General features: G+C 36.6%; 2 protein-coding genes across 2 annotated transcripts; one reads left to right on the top strand and one right to left on the bottom strand.

Moving 5' to 3' along the window:
* The first annotated feature begins 418 nt into the window (after nucleotides 1–418).
* On the top strand, nucleotides 419–2,839 carry LOC135156950 (uncharacterized). Its single transcript, XM_064110970.1, has 2 exons — nucleotides 419–565; nucleotides 1,484–2,839. Exons 1-2 carry the CDS (start codon nucleotides 419–421, stop codon nucleotides 2,132–2,134), a joined length of 798 nt encoding a protein of 265 aa, XP_063967040.1. The 3' UTR covers nucleotides 2,135–2,839.
* Nucleotides 2,840–7,736: 4,897 nt separating this feature from the next.
* LOC129279520 (uncharacterized) lies at nucleotides 7,737–22,645 on the bottom strand. The gene is made up of 10 exons (XM_064111397.1): nucleotides 22,577–22,645; nucleotides 21,945–21,988; nucleotides 20,891–21,373; nucleotides 19,094–19,332; nucleotides 16,035–16,151; nucleotides 15,303–15,453; nucleotides 14,424–14,553; nucleotides 13,368–13,660; nucleotides 10,436–10,518; nucleotides 7,737–9,754 (listed from the first exon to the last, which is right to left on the bottom strand). The coding sequence occupies exons 3-9, from the start codon at nucleotides 21,336–21,338 to the stop codon at nucleotides 10,475–10,477; spliced, it is 1,422 nt and encodes a 473-aa protein (XP_063967467.1). The 5' UTR covers nucleotides 21,339–21,373; nucleotides 21,945–21,988; nucleotides 22,577–22,645; the 3' UTR covers nucleotides 7,737–9,754; nucleotides 10,436–10,474.
* Nucleotides 22,646–23,798: the final 1,153 nt, after the last annotated feature.

Raw genomic sequence — 23,798 nt, 5'->3', positions numbered from 1 at the left:
ACAGAGAACTAATCTGGCAATAGCCGAGGAGGAAGGAAAATGGGTGTTAAAGCCCTACAATGCCCCCTCCAAAAACAAAATCATGTCCATTGAAATTTGGACAAATGCCTTCCTAATATACATGAGCGTCTATCTGGCAGCAAATCCACGACACACTCATGAAATTCTGAAGTACTGTCACCTCATTCGTTCTGCTGCTTCACGCTACTACGGATATGATTGGAGGGACTACGATATAGAATTTCGGCACCGATTTCATGCCACAGGGGGTTCCTGGGCGGAGATAAACGGGGAGTTGTGGCTCCTCCACGTAGTAGGGGGTGGTGTTCGGCAAGGGGCCCTGCCCCCATTCATCAACAGTGGGTAAACAAAGAGGGCAAACGCCCAGGGGCTGCAAATCTCAAGGTATGAGTCAATAATGTTTCAAGCGGCATTTTTGTTGGCTTTCTTTGGCTTCTTGAGGGTTGGAGAATTCACGGTTCAGAGTCAGAGTGATGATGGGAGGAAGATATTGGCTATAGATGATATCCAATGGGGTCAGGAAGAAAATTCACAATTCATGTTGGTACAGATTAGATTTTCAAAGACAGACCAATACGGGAGGGGTACCACGCTTAAAATCAAAGAAAATAAGACAGAGGGCACATGCCCTGTCAAGGCTATGGAGACGTACTTACGGGTACGGCCTAAAGGGAGAGGGCCACTTTTCTGCTATATGAATGGCTCCCCCCTTTCCAGGTATCAGTTCAATGCAGTATTGAAGAACTTGAAGAAGGCACTGTTTGTGTCGGGGGTCGGGGCTAACCAATATGGAACACACTCCTTTCGCATTGGGGCAGCCACAATGGCAGCCCTAAAGGGTATACCTCCCGAGCAAATTATGACCATGGGTAGATGGCGTAGTGATGCCTATCTACGTTACATAAGCCTAAGGTGACCTATTGCGACATTGTAACTACCACAGCTAACTATGTGGGAAGGTTATGTAAGCTATGGGCAAACAATTATGGATGGTTCCTGTGGTTACTACTCAGGAAGCATACTTATAATTCGCTATACTTGGTCGCAGTTTCATCCACGTATTATTACATTTATTCATAACTATACAATAATAATAAAGGTAGAATCCAGTTAGCCGAGTAGTGGGTTTCTACATGGGGAGCACATTTGTAATTTGTCTAAACATGTATGTAAGCAGAAGTAACACAATAATAATAAAGATATATCTAGCCGGCTAATAACAATGTAGACAATGGATACTGCATAGGGTGCATATTTGTAATTTCCCTTTGCGTGTGAACGGATATCCAAGTTCATGATGACAATAATGAGTAATAATTCAATATTCATATAGTGCCTTTCAAACTTTCTCAAAGCTCTTTACATCATACATCCTAACCTACTTATCAACTTAACTACAATCAGTTGTCAAAGTACAATAACAGAGATAATAGCCAATCAGCTATAAATGTAATATGACAAGAAAGATGTCAGTGCACTGTGTACATGTGTAGAACATGTTACTTCCGGGAACTCTCATTTTTTTATTGCAGAGGGGACTGGAAACTGGATCTGGATTGTAGGGGATAGCCTGGTCAGAAGAGCAAAAGAACGAGCTTCACAACGCAACTATCAGCAATTTGGAGAGCGAGGTATCGTGGTCCGCTGGCATGGGCAAGGCGGCACCACGCTCCAGGATCTCCCCAGGATGGTCTCTAACCGGCTGAGATGCGGCACTTCTCCTGCATTAGCTATTGTCCACTTAGGATCAAATGACATCGGACAGTATGATGTCTGCCGGTGCAGGATGGCAATTGACACAGCCATCCAAGATCTACGCACGAGAATGCCGCACACCCATATCACCTGGTCTGGTATGTTACCGCGGCTCTTCTACTATGGTCGCAAGCAAGGCTCTAATTCACAGGAGGCCTTGGATGGAGTTCGTAAGTCTCTTAACAAATACGCTAGGAGGAAACTAGCCAGGATGTCGGATACCACCATCATCAAACATGAATTTGACCCCACAATCCACAGCCTCTTCAATAGAGATAGAGTGCACCTCTCTGATTCGGGTTCAGACATTCTCATTGACAGTTTCAGAACTGCAGCAAGGGAAGCAGGATTTGTTTAGATATGGAGAGGAGACGAGCTTGAGAAACATTTTGAGAACTCGAGGCTTCTGGCAAGGTTTTTTTTCTTTTGTAATGTATCTTAGTGTTATTACGTTTATTGTTTCTAGTCGTTTATGTACATACTTCATTTTACGGGCTTTGTGAAGGGCACCGTCAACAGTACTACCTTGCTATTATCAATAATGATATGCACGTGTCTGGATTGAGGATAATAACACTTGGAAGTAAAAAGAAAGAAAGAACAACTGAATAGAATGAATAGATAGACGAACAATTCTTTTTTATTCTTCATATTTTAGGGGTGAGAAGCAGGGACTGCACGGGAGAGTGTATAGGTCAATTATGACAAACCAGTTCTTTCGAATGAATCAGCTTGGTAAAGCCTGTTTATTGTAGTTGTACAATACATTATTTACTCTTGGAATTGCTTAGTTGATCAGAAATCGCAAGACGGGGCTGTCCCTGTGGTGACGTGCATAAATTTGAGAACCGAAAACGAACTGGGAAAGAAAGGACGATAATTAAGACAGGAGAGCAAAATATACTGTTTTGTTTATACTCTTTGAAAGGATACTGATGGTCTTTGGAAGGTTTTGCTGTAAGGGCTACATGATAATGTTTGTAAATGGTGTGTAATGCCTTATCCAGGCCATTGTGCTCAGTATCCTCCATCTTATATGCATTTAGTTCTGAGATGATTATATCAACTAGATGTTGCTTTAGTTTACCCTAGAAGGAACGTCCTTTTATAGGCATTTTGCATCCATTCATGTGAGGTTAAGTGTTTAATGCAGCTCCATGCCAATATATTAGGTAGCTTTATTTGCAAGCATGACAAGTTCATGTATGCTCCAGAATCATGCGACTTATGACGGGGCAAAAAAAAAAAAAAAAAAAAAAAAAAAAATATTAATTGGGTGGAAGGTTTTTGTTCAGAAACAATTTGTTTGAAACCTGACAGATCACCAATATTGATATCAAAGTATATGCTCCAAAGATGTTGTTTACCAAGATTTAGGGAAACACCCGTGGGAACTACTATCCTGCGGGTGGGTCACGTGATCAACAGTCCCAGGGAGGAGTTACTACCCTTCCTGGCGATCACGTGACCATATCTTTCAGTAAGATTAATAGGATGCCACAGATGTAGTTTTTCGTTATGTCTTACGACATTGTTCAGACTGTTTTGAGGTTTATCACCTCTTATGTTATTTAGGCATATTGCCTCTGTGTTTTGATGCCTCGTACGGAATTAAACGGCGAGCAATGGCATATCATTTGTCCACGTGTTTTCTTCTCAAAAGGTAATGATCATTTTCAGTGATCAGTAAATTTTTGAGAGAAACAAGTGTTAGGTTCATAGAGGAATATAATGTGTAAAAGTCCAAATCGATACAGATTGTGCATGTGATCACTAACCGGATAACATGTGATCTAATCACAGCGGGAAACATGTGCGTTGTGGAATATACTAGTAACGTGTGCACGTAATAAAGCCATTGCAGTCTGAAATTCCTTCGAGGCAACAAATTTTTCCCCTCCACTCCCACCCAGGTACATTGGTAATATATTATCGGGATGGGAGGACCCGGCGTCAATACAGAATTTAGTCACGGGATCGTTAAGGGGGTTGCATATTTCTGAGGCAATGCAGTGTAGCGGTGACTTTAGCACATATGTTACCATACAAGCTGATATCTTAGTCCATGCGTAGAGCTGAATTACTGTTGAGAATTACCGTGTGTAGGAAATTTTGTGTATCACGATTTATGATATTCTTATTAAACATCTCATGGTTGGGAGGTTGGGCAGAGTTACGACAGTAGATCAGCATGGTTGGTAGGTTGGAAAGACATTGATTTCTGCATTAAGGCTGGGAGGTTGGGCAGAATTTAGACAGTCAGTCATCATGGTTGGGAGGTTGGGCAGAGTTACGACAGTAGATCAGCATGGTTGGTAGGTTGGAAAGACATTGATTTCTGCATTAAGGCTGGGAGGTTGGGCAGAATTTAGACAGTCATTCATCATGGTTGGGAGGTTGGGAGAGATATTGAATTTTATGATTTTATGTTTTAGATTAGGAACAAGGACATCTGGAGGTAACTTTTTTGGCCTGCATAAGGTTGGAAGGTTGGGCAGGGCACTTACGAGTTTATCAAGAAGGCAGATATACAACATTGTTGAATAGATGGCCATAGGATAGATGTATACTTTTATATGTCATACATATTATATTCTCAGGTTTAAAGAGGTCCACTGTCCAGATAGTCATATTAAAGTGACTAGGCCTACAATATGGCTGGGAGGTTGGGTAGGACTTAAGGACAGGCAGCATAGAGCATTATGTGGCTAATTATGACTTTTATATGTAAATGGTAAGGATGAGCATGTCATGATACATTGCTTTAGAAGTGTAGAAGGTTTTTTGTTCAGAAACAATTTGTTTGAAACCTGACAGATCACCAATATTGATATCAAAGTATATGCTCCAAAGATGTTGTTTACCAAGATTTAGGGAAACACCCGTGGGAACTACTATCCTGCGGGTGGGTCACGTGATCAACAGTCCCAGGGAGGAGTTACTACCCTTCCTGGCGATCACGTGACCATATCTTTCAGTAAGATTAATAGGATGCCACAGATGTAGTTTTTCGTTATGTCTTACGACATTGTTCAGACTGTTTTGAGGTTTATCACCTCTTATGTTATTTAGGCATATTGCCTCTGTGTTTTGATGCCTCGTACGGAATTAAACGGCGAGCAATGGCATATCATTTGTCCACGTGTTTTCTTCTCAAAAGAAAAGTATTTGCAAAACCATCCAATTTTGTGGCCTCACAGGCCACGCTAAATAATGACAAAAATAATCTGCGTTTCTTTCGCTTCTAAAATGTGCTAGGACATCAACAAGACCTAAACGGCAATACAACAATAACAGTTATAAGTTCTATATGCAGATCATTTTAAAATAGAAACAAATATTTAAACAATATCCTAGCCTATGTCTATATTTCATGAAGTGTTGGATATGATCATTCAAATTATATAACATAGAAATATGATATTACCTTTGACTATTTTATCACAAGAAAAAAACATGATATTCACCAGTCTTTACAGTGATTTGTCATTATGTGCAGACTTGTGCTTAAGAGAGAAGACTTATGTGGCCCATTGTTCTAGTGTGATACAAAAATTGTTGGCATACATAAGTTGTTCATTGATATTCAATAAAATGGCCTAATAACATCTGACAAACAGCCATTATTGAAGGGATTTTGCTCTCAAATGAAAACTTTATTTCTACCTAAATATATGTACAATTGAATTACAGATACAAAATTACAATCAGATAACCCTGTGACTTTCAACGATCGCATGATACATAAGAACATTACTATACATCAGATTAGTGAACATAATTTACAGGAGCAGATACATGCAAGTACAAAAATGTTCTTTAGAATTCATACTCAATAGGGAGTAGGGACGTAAAATGACTTCCTAATGACTTTCCTGAACAGAAAAGCCCAATTCATTACTTATGAAAGACAGAGAAGATATATACAACTCTTTCAAACATTATTAAAGCGTGTGTGAATCACAACCTAATACGATATTATATAAACAGAATGGTAATTCAATGCAAATTCAACATTTAAAAATATGTACAGGTTCGAACTTAAAGTACAATTCAACAACTATGAATTACATACTCATAACAATTGAGGTGTATTTTTCTTAATGATTTCAAAGTTTATAATTATATGAAGTCTGAAAATCAGCAATATAATATGCACTGAAAATCAGCAATATAATATGCATACATTATGAATGGATAAAAAGCAACAGTCCTTTCTTGAACTCAATTCAACGGAGCGCTTATAAGAATCAGGCACAATGGTGCTAGGAAGTTTAGTGAACCCCGCCACAAAATACACTCATTAATGCTGTTGAATACAACAACACTATAGTTCGGCGAGCCCAGAGAAACAAACTTTATTGAGTGGAACATTTTGTCACCTGACTTCACAATTAAATAGCTAAAACACGGCAAAACTTGAATACTTTTATTATGTTCATTTTCTAGTGGAGTTCACTAACTTTTTAGCACCACGTACTGCATGAGGGTGCTATGCAATGTTATATTCAAAATACAGTTAACCACTGGATTACAGATTGAGTTTAACTGTCTTCTAACTTGTCTAATGATTATATATGACGCTAACGCAAAAAGATGCGATAATTGTAGCAAAAAAAACTGATGTCAGATTTTAGATAACAAATTTGATTTCTCTTGAAAATATTTACAATATTATACAAGCATAAATTACATATCTTCATCAAGACTATAGCATATTATTATCAAATAATGTACTTAATTTTTTTGCAAAAGAATATGAACAAAGAAACTGATACAAGGCTTATGAGTAAACTAAAAGCTTGTGTAACATTTTGTCTCGCGTTGGTTTAAATACATCTTATTGTTGAAAGTGAAAAGAACGATCGAGTAACTAAAACATGTATAAGGTTGCACTGAATAGGAACACGAGAAGGAAAATGGTTATAATAAAACTGAATCACTGACCTCCTGAATATGATTTTCTCTTTTTTAGCACTTGATTTCACTAAGTATTCTTTCTATCTATTTATGCAAATTTTGATTTAATGCGATTTATAATTTCATTTACACTCAGAACTCCCTCCTTGATCGGTTATAACGAATATCTTTGTGTTATCTTTCTGTGTAAGTTATGTATTGAGTGCTTAAAAAAAAATTATCTACTCTTTGTATAATATCTTTGTACAGTACATGTATGTTCTTATATTTTGTACACATGTATATTTCAGCCACTGGCTGCCAATCATGTATTGCTAATAAATCATTATTATTCTATTCTATATCCCCAAAATCAGTGAAAACACATTAGAAGAGAAGAATGAACGTAAATGAGAAAGATGAAGTTGGGGTCGCACGGGCCTAATCACAACTGGCAGGCAAAAGATATTCATTCGAGCCAACCCATTGCTCAATTTTTAAATTTGATATTGCTGATTGACAAAAATGAATGAATATGACTGACAATCGTGTGTTCGAATCGTAACCATGGCGTATTTTCCTTCAGCAAGAAATTTATCCACACTGTGCTGCACTCGACCCAGGTGAGGTGAATGGGTACCCGGCAGGAGTAATTCCTTGCATGCACTGAGCGCCGGTGATGGTAGCTCGAGCTAAAGCCGGGGTAATAATAGCAGCGCTTTGTATCCTCTGGCAAAAAGCGCTTTATAAATCCAACTATTATTATTATTATTATTATCTAACACTGATTCTAGGGAGGGTACCTACGAACTTACTTTTTCAAAATTCGAAATATATTTCACCACTATGGAACTATATTTTTACTGGCGGAAGAATTAGGGTCATTTTACTCTCTCAAGTGATGAATTTGGTTCCGTCAGGTGTAGTCTTCGTAAATGCTGATTTATTTTTAAAATGAGCCGGTCGAGGTACCCTTTTCTGGTCAGATATGGAATGTCAGACATTTATCCTATCCACTGGTAGTAAACATTCAGCCCTCGAATTTTTTCCTTATTTTTTTTATGAATTCTTGTTAAGTGCCACTTTAACACACGAGTCTATGTGAAATGAATTAGGCCTGTGAGCCTTTGGGATAATAGGGATAAGAGACGATGATAAGGCAGGGGCGGATCCACGAAGCCCTCGATGGGGGGGGGGGGGGAGGGGGGAGATTTGAAATTACCAGAGCAGATTTTACTTTGGTGGCGTATATAGGCCTACCTGGTACAACGTCATTTTCCTTGGACTCTTTCAAAAATAAACTAAATTTCAATTAATACTTCGAGCCACTCCACACGTAGCGTGCTCTTCTGGTTAGCATGATGTTCCAATCCTGGTATTTTGCTGACTCGACGATACAGATACAAGGCAATTGGACTGATACGCAATTATAAGGTATCGTGCCTTGTATCATAGAGTCACAAAGAATTAGTAAAACATAAAAATAATAAAACATAAATATGAATAAACAATGGAACGATATAGTAACAATAGTAATGAAGGACATTTTTATAGCGCCTTTTCTTCGGAAGGTACAAAGCGCATTATATGTATTTACAATAAAAAAAAAACAGACATAAACATACAAATGCGAATGAAAATTAAAGAATATTGAAAGACCAATGCAGCATTGAATTAATTGAATATACAAAACTAATGAAGAAGCTACTTGGAATGCTTGGGGGAGGATAGTCGAGTAATTTGCTTAAGTACTGAGTTGATTTAGGCCCTGATTTAAAAACTTGAATCCAATGAAAAAAAAATATTTGAGCATTTAATATGCAGCTTGGAATGTTATCAGAAGGCCTGAAAATCACACGCAAACATGCTAGTACATGAAAATGTGCTATCGTCCGACAGTGTCCGGATCTAAGCCTTTGGTATCATGGTATACTCAACTCATCACAAATAAAGGCAAAACCAAAAATAGCCTCCTGCCAACTGGAGTCCGAAGTAATACTGTACAATATATGCTACTTCGGACGTTATAATAAAAAAAAATGTTATTTCCTTGTTCGAATTCTCTTATTTCGAACACAGTTGATAATCATAAGATATCATACAAACATAAGAGAGCAATTGCTCGAGATTATAATACATTAAATTTACACCGACTGTAGGTGTAAGGCCTTGTAGGTGTTTTCAAGTAGGTGTAAGGCCTTGTAGATGTTTTAAAGTTCTATTAGGCTTTTCGGATATTTATATTCTTCATGAAAACAAATGATATGTTTCAAAGTATTGTACTTCATTTACTCATAAGATTTCATGTCGATACTTGATACAAACAAACTTCACTTTAAACAGCCTTACTCTTTTAAACGCAATCAAATTCTAGTATTATTATCAAATTGAAAGGAAGAAACAGCTAACTTCGCAAAAAATATACATGAGAAGAACTCTAGTAAAAATGTGCTTCAATGAAATTATTCATTTCAATTTTAGGACAAGAACAAAATATTCGTTGCTAAAATTGCTTGTTACTCTGCTCGCCGAGTAATTGGTGACAACCAGCATTTGTACAATTACCAAGTTTTTATAGATTAATATAATTTATTCAAGGTAGCACATGAAATTTGAGCTTATGTAATGTATTTCCATCAAGAAGAAATTTCTTCGCAGAGGGACCTGCATAGGCACATTATTGCATGAATTATTGTCATCACATTCCGCATTCAATAGTATATGCACCCCGACACACACACACACCCACGCACACAGCCTCACCCGCCCCCATCTCCCCCTCTCTTCTGTTCATACGTCTCTGTCTTTAGGTGTACTTATCTACGAGTCCTCCTGCATCTATATCTATGAGGATCTTATTTAATTCATTGATATGAGGGTCCTCGGTAATGTAAGTTTCCATTTCTTCAGAAGATTTACATACTGCTGTACTAGATTGGTATGTTCCATCCTGATCTTCTCTGCCATGATGTAATCAATATTTAGAGCGACGTGTAGATCTCCCCTCAAAATCAGGGGTTGAATTAGCTTTGCTAGTTTCACGATATACATATCTTCTACGTTACTAACACTAGAAGGGCTGAAATATACAAGAAAAAAAAACGTCTAAAAAATTTGAGCAAATATTTTTTCAATCAGATCCTCCAACTTAAGAAAGACCGACACTTCTTCTCAAACTAATCTACTTGAGTCGTGCTACGAATAGAAGTGAATTTGTACGTTCAGGGGAAGCATGGCCTACGCATTTTTTCCAGTCATGTGAGGGATTATCAAATGAAAAATCCAACAAGCATAACAATGAAAATTTCATCAAAATCAAATTAAAGAAATCATGATATAAGTTTCGCTTTATTTTGCACTCCGTATGCACATCCTGGTCGGTATGCAAATGAGAAGGCTGATGACATTACCCATGCACTCACTATTTCTTTTGTATGTTATAATATGAAATTTGAAATTTTCTCCTTATTGTCCTATGGAACAAAATTTTATTCATCCTTAAACATGTGGTTTTATCAGTGGAGGTTACTTTGAAGAAAAAAAAGTCGTTTCTCATTCGTTCTGTATTGTCGGTCCTCATCATGACTGAAGGGGGCTATACTAGCACTTAAATAGGACAATTAATGTGTTCTGAAACGGGACTGACGGACCGATCCGAAAACATGATACTTCATGAACCGTCTCCGGAAGGCGGTGGTTTACAAAAGAAATAATGCAGACATTTAAATCTCAATTTGAGCCCAAGAAATATATTATTTACCTGCTCTTGTACATTCCGATCTTCGACAAGTGCATATTCCTAGATAGTTCCAGATTCTTTATGTACATCTTGTTTTGCAATGGCTACAAATAAAGAACAAAATGATGTTTCAAGTTAATATTTTTTTAGACTTAATGTAAATTCTCTGAGGATGGCTTGAAAAGAGCATAGGCCTAATAATAAAAATTGTAGTCTATAACTACATCAGGAGGTGAATTATTAACTCCCCAAATACTATTTATGTATGATCGTTGCTTCAGGGTGCTAGAGATAATCAATTAGATTTTCGAATGGGTACTTATTCAATGCAACACCATCACCATTATCATCATCATTATCATCATGGTTCTCGTCAGCACCATTGCCATGAATAAAGCCTTTTGTTAGCAAAGGTAAATCCCACTTAATTTGAAGTCACGATTCCTATTCATTAGGCCTTCCTAGATGAATGTGTATGTCCTAAAATGATTATATGTTAAGGATACAAAATGAAAATGTGAGTTATTGTAATGGCTAACTTTACAAACCGAATTCAAAGTTTGTTTTCATCGGATCCGATGCCCAATCAAAATCAAATATCTCCATATTTTTGTATTGTTAAAAAGATACCCCTTGTCAAACATGGAATGTTAGCTGAAAATTTCAGGATATAATCTTTGTCTGTAGCCGTCCAATCTTCAATAACTTCACGTGTAAAACAAGGGCTCAGAGAGCCTTTTGGACATGGGCGGAAATCCCAGGGGGGACGTGTCCCCCCTACTCAAAATAGTAGGGGGGACACAATATCAAATGTCCCCCTACTATTTTTGGCTTTTTATGATGGTAATAAATACATCATTCTAAATCGAAATAAAACATGTATTTTGGGACGAGATGACCTTACTTTTCGGATGATAACCTTTTTTTTGCTTGTCAAATTTGCCCGCCCCTTGTCCCCGTAGGCGGACCAGGGGGGCGAGGGGCCCACCCCCCCCCCCTCTTGGCGGAGCACAAAAAGGAAAAAAAGGGAAAGAAAGAAGGAAAAAAGGAGGGGAAAGAAAGAGAAGAAAAAGAAGAGAAGGACGACGAGTGCATAAAATAAGATGAGAGGAAGACTTGGAAAATAAAAAGAATCTTTCGTGCCACTATATAAAATTTTCGCTCGCGCTTCGCGCTCGCATTGCCTGTTAGATGACTTACATATCTTGTTCAGTATGGAGCTCGAATGTCAAGTTTGGAAGTCAATATACAAAACATATTTCACCTCGGAAATCGAACTTTCATTATTTTGTGTGATTTACAAATAGATTTTTAAAAGTGCTCTGTAAAAATGTCAGTTTTATGGTCTGAATATTAACATTTGCTGCTTGCGCTGTGCGCTCGCAAATTTTGATTTATCAGGTACCTATTATTTTCGTGTATTTCATAAAGTTTTCAAAATATCCCTTTTCAGGTCTGATTGTTAAGACGTATCAGCTAGCGCGCTGCACGCTCGCATTTTGATTGGCGAGTTATATATTTTTCAATATTGATTATACAACGAACTACTTAAAATCCCCTTTTCATGACAGTTTATCAAAAATTTTAGCTCGCGATTTGCGCTCGCATTAATGGTTAAAAATATATTAACTGATGCATCCTATTCATAATTACAAAGTGAAATGTCCAGTTTTTATGCCATAATATCATCAGATTTCGCGCCCTTATTAGGCATTAATAAATATATTAATTTAATAATCAAATTGTCCCTTTTGTTTCATCTCGCTTAGCAAGAGGAATAGGAAGATAGTCATCATTTTCATATGATGACATGTCGTAAGGATGTCCCGGTCCAATGTCAAAACTCAGAGTAATAATAATGAAAATATCAGCTCTTTTTTAAGCGCGATCCATATCCACCTTACAATTTTTCTACAAAGTGCTTGAAATATAAAGCTGATATTGACTCTTTTCAGAACGGAATATCAAAGTTTCATGATTTCATGATTAAAGATGTATTTAGAATGCCTAGATTCTAGATCTAAATATGAAACACGCGTGCGCATGTTTATTCAGATACTCGACTTGTTCTCTATTTAAATCATTATCCAGATTCAGATCACAATATCAAATTTTTTCTGCTCGCGCTTTGTGCTCGCATTATCAATGTAGGAAGACCTCATATTACTCATCCTTTTCATGAACAGAGTGGCCCATTTTTAGGTCTAAATCTCGATTTTGTTCTGCTCGCACTTCGCGCTCGCATCAATTATTAAATTATATAGCTATCCTGTTCACGATTACAAAAACTGATTATTAAAATTTTCCATTCTTTCTTTAGAAAGTTCAAAATTTTTCAGCTCGCGCTTCGCACTCGCATTTTTTAATTGTTGAAATATGTAACGCCTTCATGGCTAAGTGCAAGCAGTCCTTAACAGTTACCTTTTCAACAGGTGCCAGTTCAAAACGTATATAAAAATTTTCTGCTTGCGCTTTGCGCTAGCATTATTAGTACTCATTCTTTTCATGATTTACAAAACATGAATAGAGTGTCTCGTTCAGTAAATATTATAGGACTAAATCTCGAAATTTTCCTAATAACAAAGCGTCAGGGTCATGGGTTCGAATCCCAGCAAAGGCGTGTATTCCTTGAGTAAATTTTTGCCAACATTTCGCTGCACTCAACCCAGGTGAGTTAAATGGGTACCCGGCAGGATAAATTCCTTGAATGCATTGAGCACTCGAAGGCAGCTCGAGCTAAAGCCCGGTTAACATATAATTTATATGGATGGTGCTATAAAAAAATGTCTGTTGTTATTACAATAATATTAGTGTCATCAATATTATTATTATTGTATTATTTACTGTGTTAGGGAACCAACGATTTTCATTTCTTCTTAAACTCAAGCTTTTTTATTTTGGGATAAACGTACATGATTTTTCTTTACTCCAGTTGCAAATCTTACAGGCTTACCTTCTTTTATAAGGTCTACAAGGAGCTGCTTTTTCTTATCTTTGAATACATCTATGATTTTCTGAGCACCCCTTCCATTATTCAAGACAAACTTGTCAAGAATAATTTTGTATCTCCTCTGCGAATCCATAGTCTGTATTGACATTTGCTCTGCAGAAGTTGCAGTGGCGCCATCAAAGCCCAGATCTACAGCAAAATCACTGACTGGATAAACCGTGCAATCAATTCGCCTCGAAAGATCGAGCAATATGGCATCACTTAGTACATGTCCCGCCAACCCTTCCTGAAAGAAACTGGTCAAAGTAAATATCTGATATTGTATTATAAGTTAAAACGTTAAATCGACATAAAATATTTAAGAACTTGAGCGTAGAGCGACCAAGCTGATTTCGAGTGTGTCTTTGACGTACTTCACCAGCGCGTAGTATAGTTGGAAATTTTCGCAGCAGCTACACAGACGCTTACAGGAACGTAGATAATCTATTGTCAAAAGCCTTCATGACAAACCATTCTTTGTAGAAAATCGGTAAATCAAAACAGCAGTGTCGTCGGTGACTCTTGACAAACGACATTATTTGCAAAGTTTCGTCAGCTCCGAATCTCGAGACGATCTACTGTCCCGGTTCACCAATTTTCGACAAAGACTTTTCTGCTGTTCATTGTGATTTGACGGGTTTTTTTCAATGCATTTACGATGTTCTAGAATCCCAGCTAAAACTGCGAATACTTCCTAATGGGGAGGGGGAGATGGATACCTCTTATTATATTTGATACAATTATTAGAATGAATATTTTAGGTTGGCAAGAAACTTAAAGTACACTTTAAAAATATTGGGTAAAAATGCTCTATAAGAGTAATTATGTGTCCAACTAACAATGTGCATTTTCACTTATCCAGTGTGCTGAAAGTTTTGCCCATTCTAAAGTATTTGCTGCTTATTTTATAACCTTACTGGACAATATGCTCCGATCCCGCATTGGGTAAAATACTGCCCCAAATTGGTTGGACACATAATTGCCCTGCTGGTTAAAACTTTACCCAAAATATTTTTTTACCGGTGGTGCAAAGTAGGAACGTCACTGGTCGCTCCTCTAGGAGTAGGCTGAATACCGGGTGATGTGGCTGTGACCGGTCTCTGAGATGTAGAGATAGCTTGCTCTTGAGTTGTCTCGCCTACCACTGGGTCTAGTAGAAGTGATATTATCCAAACGTTCATGTTCTTATATGAAAATGCTTAGTTGACACATCCGTTTGATGAATGTGCCACTGATTATTTCAATCAATATCATGTCGTAATGATTGTGATGTATTATCAGTTATCTATGAATTGACTTCATGAGGGATTAACAAAAGACGATTAAAATGATGACATTACAAGAATAAGTAAGAAATAAAAGTAACAAAATTAATGATAACCTATAATAACAAGAAACAAATATGATTGATGGCAGTAATGACAAAATGATAATTCAAATATTAATTGAATGATAATGACAATCATAATGAAAGTGATTGTAATCACAAAATATTGATAGGAATATGATAACAAAGATCATAATTCTGATAAAAAATTATGAATAAAACTAAGATACACAAAGAATCAGTTATCAAACCGCCTTGAATTTATGTATATAAACAATCATAATGGGCACACACCTTATAACGAACAGACAGCCACTCATTAATTGTTCTTTCATTGGAGTTAGATATTGCCTTTAAGCATAATATTGAGTAATTTAATTTTTCAGGTCTATTGCTTTCAAAAGAAATATTTATTAATCACTTTCTAGTTCCTTTGGAAATTATAAATAATGTGCTGTTACATACATAAGGTTTAAAATAAAATCATTTCTCGTCGGCATCCGCTATCAAACAGTGAACGATATACGAATATTGGTAAATCAATTGGATGAAAAACTTTTTTTTTTTTTTACCTTGGAGGCAAATTTTCACTAAGATATTTTCTATTGTGCTCTGTTTTATGATGAACTCTAAAATCATGTAATCATCTTCTGAGTTGCGAGTATCAACAATGAATGACACTTCGTTCTCAGGCAAATGGGTAATCTTGCTTCCATCTATGGTCTGGAAAGAAAGAAAAGAAAGGAATTACTAATAATAGCAGATTTATTCTACGTAGAAAACATCTGGAATTTGCTGGTGTTACCTATCATGCCATTGAAAACAAACTCGGCTAGCCAAAAGTATCAAGAAAGTCAAAATTGCCAGCCTAATAAAAATGCCAACATAAGTACGAATGCAAGAGTAGGACAATGTAGTGCGTAGAGCAATTAAGAAAAATGTCATTTAAATGCAAATGTGCAAAATCATATTTTCTAACAACCTCCTCAAAGAATTATTAAAAATAAATTAATTAATTTAATTACACTGGCATATTCATACTGGACTTCTGTATGGTCTATCGAAATACTATCCCCAGCAATTCTAATTTATGTTTGTTTCCAAAAACGCTACTAACATATTCAGGAGGTGTAATAACATTCCATCATAACAGTTTTAAAAAGTGCCTTGTAAGCGTTCTAAACAAAATGCGTATGCACCAATGATCTTCAGTTGTTCATTTGCCATTGGGATTTTGATTAAAGTAAATGTCACGAAGCCCTGTACATTCAAATCGACTTCCAAAAACACTTTAGTTAGATTACCTTAACCTTGTCATTCAGGCTACTTTCTGGGCAAGTACATGTAATGTGTAGTCCCCCAGAGCGCCATCTCACTAAGAAATACTTTCCTGTGGTACCCGCCTTGTATCCCTCCTCAATCTAATAGAAATTATAAATATAAAGAAAATAATCAATTAATATCACATCTAAACTCCATAATCTTTGTCCCTATTTATATACTCCTCTTATTCAGTATATTACCATGATCACTGAGCTGAGAGCAAAGTTGAATCAAATGAACTCAATAATAAGGTATATTTCGGCCTTCATTAATTTATTACTCTGATAGGTAGTTTGGATAGTTAAGACATTTACATGAAAGTTAGGTTATTTTAGTGATGGGTTAAGAAACACATTTACGCAGAAAGGAAAGTGGGACATTTTCGGTATGACAAATTGAAATCATATAATATATTATCATATTATATTATAGACATGGATGAATTCTATCAGAATGATGCTTGACAACGTTCTACAAGATGTTCCTAAACATGACATTTTATTAGTAATTGAAAACTTTAATGCAAAGATTGGACAGCCAATGAGAGGATGGTAGAAGGTAATAGGACCACATGCAACAGGAGACAGTACCGCAGATAATGGAGAAAGACTTCTCACAATGTGTGCAGAAAATAGCTTGTGCATTGGAAACACATTTCTTAAGCACAAAGACATCCACAAAAAAGACTTGGCGTTTGCCAGATGGGTATACAACAAATGGAATCGACTTTATCTGTATCAGCCAGCGCTGGAAATCATTACTCCAGGATACCAGTGCTTTTAGAGGGGCGGACGTAAACAGTGACCACTATCTACTAAAGGGACTGTTGAAAATAAAATTCATAAGGCAGGAGAAGAAAGTTACAAGAAGTAAACAATTTGATGTTGAAAAATTTAAAGACAAAGAAATACAATAAAAAATCAAACTCGAACTACAGAATAGATTTGCGATATTAAGAGATGACCTAGAAGAGGATCTAGACGGTGTATGGAATCATTTTCAAGAGGTAGTTAAGGATGCCACCAAATCAACAGTGGGACTTCAAAGAGGGAACCGTAAAGAACAGTGGATCTCTGATGATACCTGGAAGTCCATTGATGAAAGGAAATAACAGAGAACAAGGTATTGTCTTCTTAAGTTCTAGGAAAGCAGAAGAGGAAGAAAAATACAAGAAACTGGATAAAACAGTGAAGAAGAAGTGCAGAGACAAGGCCAAGTGGTATAAAGACAAAGCCCAAGAAGCCGAAAATGCAGCTTCCAGAAATGACATAAGAACTGTTTTAAGATTGTGAAAGAAATGTCAGTAAAGGGTAAGATGGTGAACCACTTAAAACACCAGAAGGGGTAAAACAAAGATAGATGGAACACTTTAAAGAAATTATCAATCAACTCTCCCAAGAAGAGGAATTCGATATAAATACAACAGAGACAGAATATATGGATATCAACACTGATGGGATATCTACAGAAGAGATCAAACGTGCCCTGAAGGGATATAAAAACAATAAGGCACTTGAACTAGATGCAATTCACCCAGAAATGCTTAAATATTTTGACGAGACTGCAATTGCAGAGCTATGGCAGCCTGTGCAACCTGATATGACAACACGAAAAAATACCAAAAGAATGGCAAACAGGACTAATAGTAAGGCTAGCAAAAAGGGTGATCTAACAAACTGTGCAAATTGGAGGGGTGACGCTTCTAGCTGTTACAGGTAAAATCATGGCAAGTGTTAGGTAGTGGACCCACAACTCAGAGAACAACAGTTTGGGTTCCGTGAGGGTCGATCTTTTACAGGTGCAATACATACTACAAAGAGAGTGATATAGATGACAAGGGAATTTCAACGATCACTGTCAATCATGTTTGTTGACTTCAAACAAGCTTTCGATAGCGTGAACAGAAGAGCAATGTGGTCAATTCTTAAATCCTATGGAATTCCGGACAAAATTATTGGGATCATGAAAGTTTTTACTCAGACAGTAAGAGCTGCATCCATATGGAAAGGGGGAACGCTGTACCAACAAATTAACACAGGAGACAAACAAGGAGACATCCTGTCATCCTTTCTGTTCCTCCTTGTCAGCGACTATGGAATGAGACGTGTAGAACAAACGAAAAAACAAAAAAACAAAACAGGTATACCGTATGGACAAAGTAAATTGTTTGATCTCGACTTCGCTGACGACATTGCACTTTTTGAAGAAAAAAAAAACAAAATAAATTACAAATGAGTACAGATAAAACACAGGAGATAATGAACAAGATTGGTCTCAGATTCAACATGAAGAAATTTAAGGCAATGGAAATTGGCCAGAACACAACTCAAGTAACCATAGATGGTGAGGCAATATAGGAGGCAATCTCATTCCAATACCCATACCTTGGTAGCACAATTAGTAACAGTGGGAAATGTTCAGAGGAGAATCACTAAAGGATTGGCAAGGTGCACTCAATGTTTGGGAGCATGTATGCTGTCTGAAAAGTGAAGAACATCCGAATACAAACTAGAGTGAGGGTGTATGAAGCCACCATCTTATCAATCCTCCTGTATGCCAGTGAAACCTGGGAAATTGCGGTACGAGACAGGCAAAGGCTAGATGCTTTTCATTACAAATGTTTACGAAGGATCTTAAATATCTCATGGAGGGAACACATTACAAATTAAGATATAAGGAACCAAACAAACCAAAAGTTACTCAGCCAAGTTATGACAAAACGAAGGCTGACATGGCTTGGTCACGTCCGGAGGATGCCAGAAAGCAGCATTGGACAGCTGTATCATGGAAACCAGATGGAGAGAAAGGGAAAAGAGGGAGACCGCATCTAACATGGTGGAAAACAATTAAACCTTAATACTGATCGGAACACAACTTGGAACGAAGCAGTCCTCATCGCCCTGGATCGACGCCAGTTGCGGACACTTGCGGATCAATGTCCACATGTAGATGGAATGAGCTGAGGTCTAAGGTCATATTATATAAAATTATGTGATGAATACAGTAAAAAAAAAAAAGAGGAAAATTAGGAGAGACCTACCTTTCTTTCTCGGAAGTTTTCGTCTCGTACATGCAAACGCAAGACATGCTTTGCATTCTTTGGGGTTGACACCGGAATATAAGGAGTGCAAATAACTCGTTTTCCAATGAATGCCCATGTGAAAAGAGCTACAATCCAGGATTCTGAGAAGTGGTTCAGGTAGATATCTAGGTCTCGTTGTCTAACGATGCATTGCAGACCCTTTTTGCTTGAAGGGATTGCCGTAAAACTGTCTGAAGCTATTCGTCCAAATATGATGATGAAATCAAAGACAATAAATGAAAAAAAATAAGGCAAATTTATTAATCGATATACTAACTCTGAAAATAGAAGCCCTGGCATTTTTATAGGATATGCCCACTGGAATGACACTTCATCGAATTTCAGAGAGGTCTGTGAGGCCCATGGTCGGAATACGTTTGAGTCCAAGTTTTATGAACTAGCTCCATGAAGTTTCAAAGTTACAATGATAATTTTAAAAGATATCACAGACATGGCCAAAGTTCAATGACCCTAAATGGCCTTTGACCTTAGCCATGTGACCAGAAACTCAAGCAGAATGTTTAATAATGCTTCATTACTCTTATATCCAAGTTTCATGCACTAGGTCTACATACTTTATAAGTTATGATGACATTTCAAAAACTTAGACAAACGCTCGGTCCTTACAATGTATGTTTTATTTTGATATTTTTTCCCCTGTTTTTGAAATAATGTGTTCATTTAACTCTGTGAATATTTATTCAATAATAATAATACCTTTTTAAAAGAAGAAAAAAATCTGAACTGTTTGAATCTGGCAATGTATTACATATGTCAGGCTCATGATGTCCAAGTCTTTTATGTGCTAGTAGTGTTCTAGAAATTTCTATGTGAATATTTTGACAGATTCGTGTAGGATATGAATGTAAACTGTTATTATATGAAAAGTAGTCGGTGAATACAAGAGGAAGCAGTTTGTAATGATATTTTATACAAAAATATAGCTTTTTTTTATAGTATTCATATCATATATCTTCCGCGTATACATATTTTTTTTGATCTATGGGCTCATCAACAATTGAAATGTCTTTGGGAAAATAGTTATTCCTATGAAAAGTTTGAAAATAAACAAAATGAGTTTTACTTATGTTTAGAGATAACGTGTTACATTTAAACCACGACGATACAGTTTTCAATTCCAAATTCATTCTAGTAATCAATTCATCTAAATTTCTGTGGTATAATAAAATGTTGGTGTCATTAGCATATAAAATAAACGAAAGAATTGGGGAAGAATTTGCTATATCACTGATATAAATTAAAAACAGAATTGGTCCCAAAATCGAACTTTGTGGCCCTCCACATCAAATATCATATCATATATAGTCGCAGACGAGACAAAAATCGTTCTCGGGGCCAGGGCCCTGATATTGAGTGAATAACAACTATCATCACTAACTAAAATAATCATGACAATGCATGTTAAAGCTTGATAAAGATTGAAATGATAGAGATTTCGTTTCACATATTTCAGTCTCGGTAAAATGATTTGCCTGATGATTGATTAAATTCATATCTATATAAAAACCACTCAATTCAGTTAAATAAAATTTGATTCTTTGTTTGATTTCCATTTAAAGATAATACAAAGAAACATGAATAAGATACAACACAACAAAAATCATGACGGGATATTAATAAGAACCATCAGATTTTGTAGGTAGACATACAGTATATTCAGTATGTCATTTGAAATGAAACAATATATGACTTTTCTTTGATATTTGAAAGTAAAAAAAATTGTTCAGACCTTACCATTCTTGCGATAGTAGGTGACGATTTGAGCAGATTCTGGTTTTTGGAACACACCACAATGTGGCATTGTCACTTTTACTGGTCTCTCAAATGATGCATCAGAAGGCGACATCTTCACACCAACGGTAATGATAGCCTCAGTTTCCTTCAGTACTGTGAGCAACTCAGGTGGAACCTCATCGATAACATCCACAGTAATATCTTTTGCGCTGTAAGCTTCACCCGATGGAACGTGAACTTCAATACCATATTCTTCAAGCCGAATAATGCCGATATCATCAGTGATATTCACCTGACTGTCAAAGCCTTGAACTGGGACTTCACCATGATGACCGCTCATTGACGAGATACGATGAACAGGTTCTGTTACCCCTTTCTGGTCATCTAAAGGCGTTGCGGCTGACCGGTCCGGTTCTGAATCCGCTGGTTTTACTTCCCCAGATTCCATCCATTTAACTATGTCTTGCTTGGAATATCCTCCTGCTTGAAATTAATATCATTTATTGATAACGATTAGTCGTCAATGTAGGCCTACTGTTTGATCAAGGATTAGAAGTTTAAAGGTGCGTTCTTAGAGTTGTATGATTCCATACTTTTCTTTTGCGATTCATTAATCATTCTTAAATAATCTTACTTGTATTAAGTATACGAATGAATTGCGTATATGATTCAAAGTCAACCATTTGTCATTTCATTCCTTAGAGGATCTTATCAGCTAGGAAAATGAAATGATAATCACATATGCTAAAAGAAAAAAAATACAATAAAGATTGTTTCGAAACGCATAACATGAATGCTTCCTACAAGGTTTTCGACATGTTCACCCTCGTATAGCAAGCAGAGTTTCTACTGCTGAGCGTCGAGATATGAAGAAGTCATGACAAAAAGGAGTACCTCGGGAATACCATTTCATTCTGTAGTACTTGTATGGGTTTCCAATAATGCATTGATTACATATAATGAGTACCAGAACCTCGAAAACGTATATTTGCTTTACATTATGATCTGAGCCAGGTTCGTCTCTCTTGGAAATGGAATATAAAAAGATATCTACCTTCTTCTTCATCACGTTCATGGTATCTCAGAACACTTGGAACTCTGAAAAAAGAAACATAATTAAAAACTGTAACCCCTACATTATAAAAGGTTCAACTTTTAACACTTTGAAATGTGCGACCAACATGCCACACTGGAACACAGGTACACATGAGCACGCACACCCGCATGCGCTCGCTCACGCACCCCCTCACACACACACCGGTAGAAGCGCTATATGGGATCAATTTCACATCATTCTGGACGTAGAGGGGCAATATATGTGAAAATGTGCCTGCTGCAGACTACAAAGGTAAACAAACAAGTAAGAGGTGCTCTCCTGTGGCATTGATAAATGTGTTATTATGTTGAACTTTTTTTTTCTGAGTATAATGCCAAAGATAAATTTAAATCACTCGAAAATGTCTATAATTATTTTTCAAATAATTTATTCTCAATCTGTCAAATACTTTACCCTCATTATGTCATCGTATAATAGGTTACTATCCTAATTAATAAAAAAAAATTACCAACACAGTCACGATAGTATGCAATACGTTACATTAGCGTGATAAGAGAACGCATACAGCACGTATACAAAGGAAAGCAAACAAAATGTAAGCAAATATCTTGATTAAGAACAGTGAATACCTTGGCCTTCTAGCACGTAGACCTATGAGACTCGAATATGATGTCAACCTGCTTATACTGGAATAATCATCAGCTGAAATAAAGGTATACAAAATTAGTAATATTACATTGGTTAGTGGTTTGATCAAATATAGAACTTTAAAGGTGTGTTCTTAGAGTTGTATGATTCCATACTTTTCTTTTGCGATTCATTAATCATTCTTAAATAATCTTACTTGTACTAGGTATACGAATGAATTGTGAATATGATTCAAAGTCAACCATTTGTCATTTCATTCATTGGAGGATCTTATCAGCTAGGAAAATGAAATTATATTCATTTATGCTTAAAGAAAAAAATAATGCATTAAAGATTGTTTCGAAAATGCAAAACATGAATGCTTCCTACAAGGTTTTCGACATTTTCACCCTCGTATAGCAAGCAGAGTGTCTCCTATTTAGCGTCGAGATACACTATGAAGAAGTCATGACAAAAAAGGAGTACCTCGGGAATACCATTTCATTATGTAGTACTTGTATGGGTTTTGCAATAGAGCATTGATTACATATGATGAGTACCAGAACCTTGAAAAGGTACTTTGCTTTACATTATGATCTGAGCCAGGTTCCTCTATCTTGGAAATGGAATATAAAAAGATATCTACCTTTTCCTTCACCACGTTCATGGTATCTCCGAACACTCGGAACTCTGAAAAATACAAAATTAATAAGTAACTGTATTCCTACATTACAAAAGTTTAAACTTTTAACCCTTTGAAATGTGCGACCAACATGCCACACTGGAACACAGGTACACACGTGCACGCACACCCGCATGCGCTCGCACATGCACCCCCACACACACACACCGGTAGAAGCGCTAAATGGGACCAATTCCACACAATTCTGGGCGTAGATGAGCTTTATATGTGGAAATGTGCAGGCTGCAGACTACAAAGGTAAACATACCAGTAAGAGGTGCTCTCCTGTGGCATTGATAAATGTGTTATTACGTTGAAAAAAAAAAAAATTCTGAGAGGCTCTCGCGATTTCATCAATAATCCCAGAGATAAATTAAAATCACTCGAAAAGGTCTATAATTATTTTGAAAATACATTTATTCTCAATCTTTTAATCACGTCTTTATCCTCACTATGTCATCGTATAATACGTTACTATCCTAATTAAAAAATGAATTTAACCAATACGGTCACTATAGTATACAATACGTCACATTAGCGTG

Source organism: Lytechinus pictus, chromosome 16 (genome assembly GCF_037042905.1).
Source record: "Lytechinus pictus isolate F3 Inbred chromosome 16, Lp3.0, whole genome shotgun sequence".
Classification (NCBI taxonomy): domain Eukaryota; kingdom Metazoa; phylum Echinodermata; class Echinoidea; order Temnopleuroida; family Toxopneustidae; genus Lytechinus; species Lytechinus pictus.
This window is presented reverse-complemented; position numbering and strand designations above follow the sequence as displayed.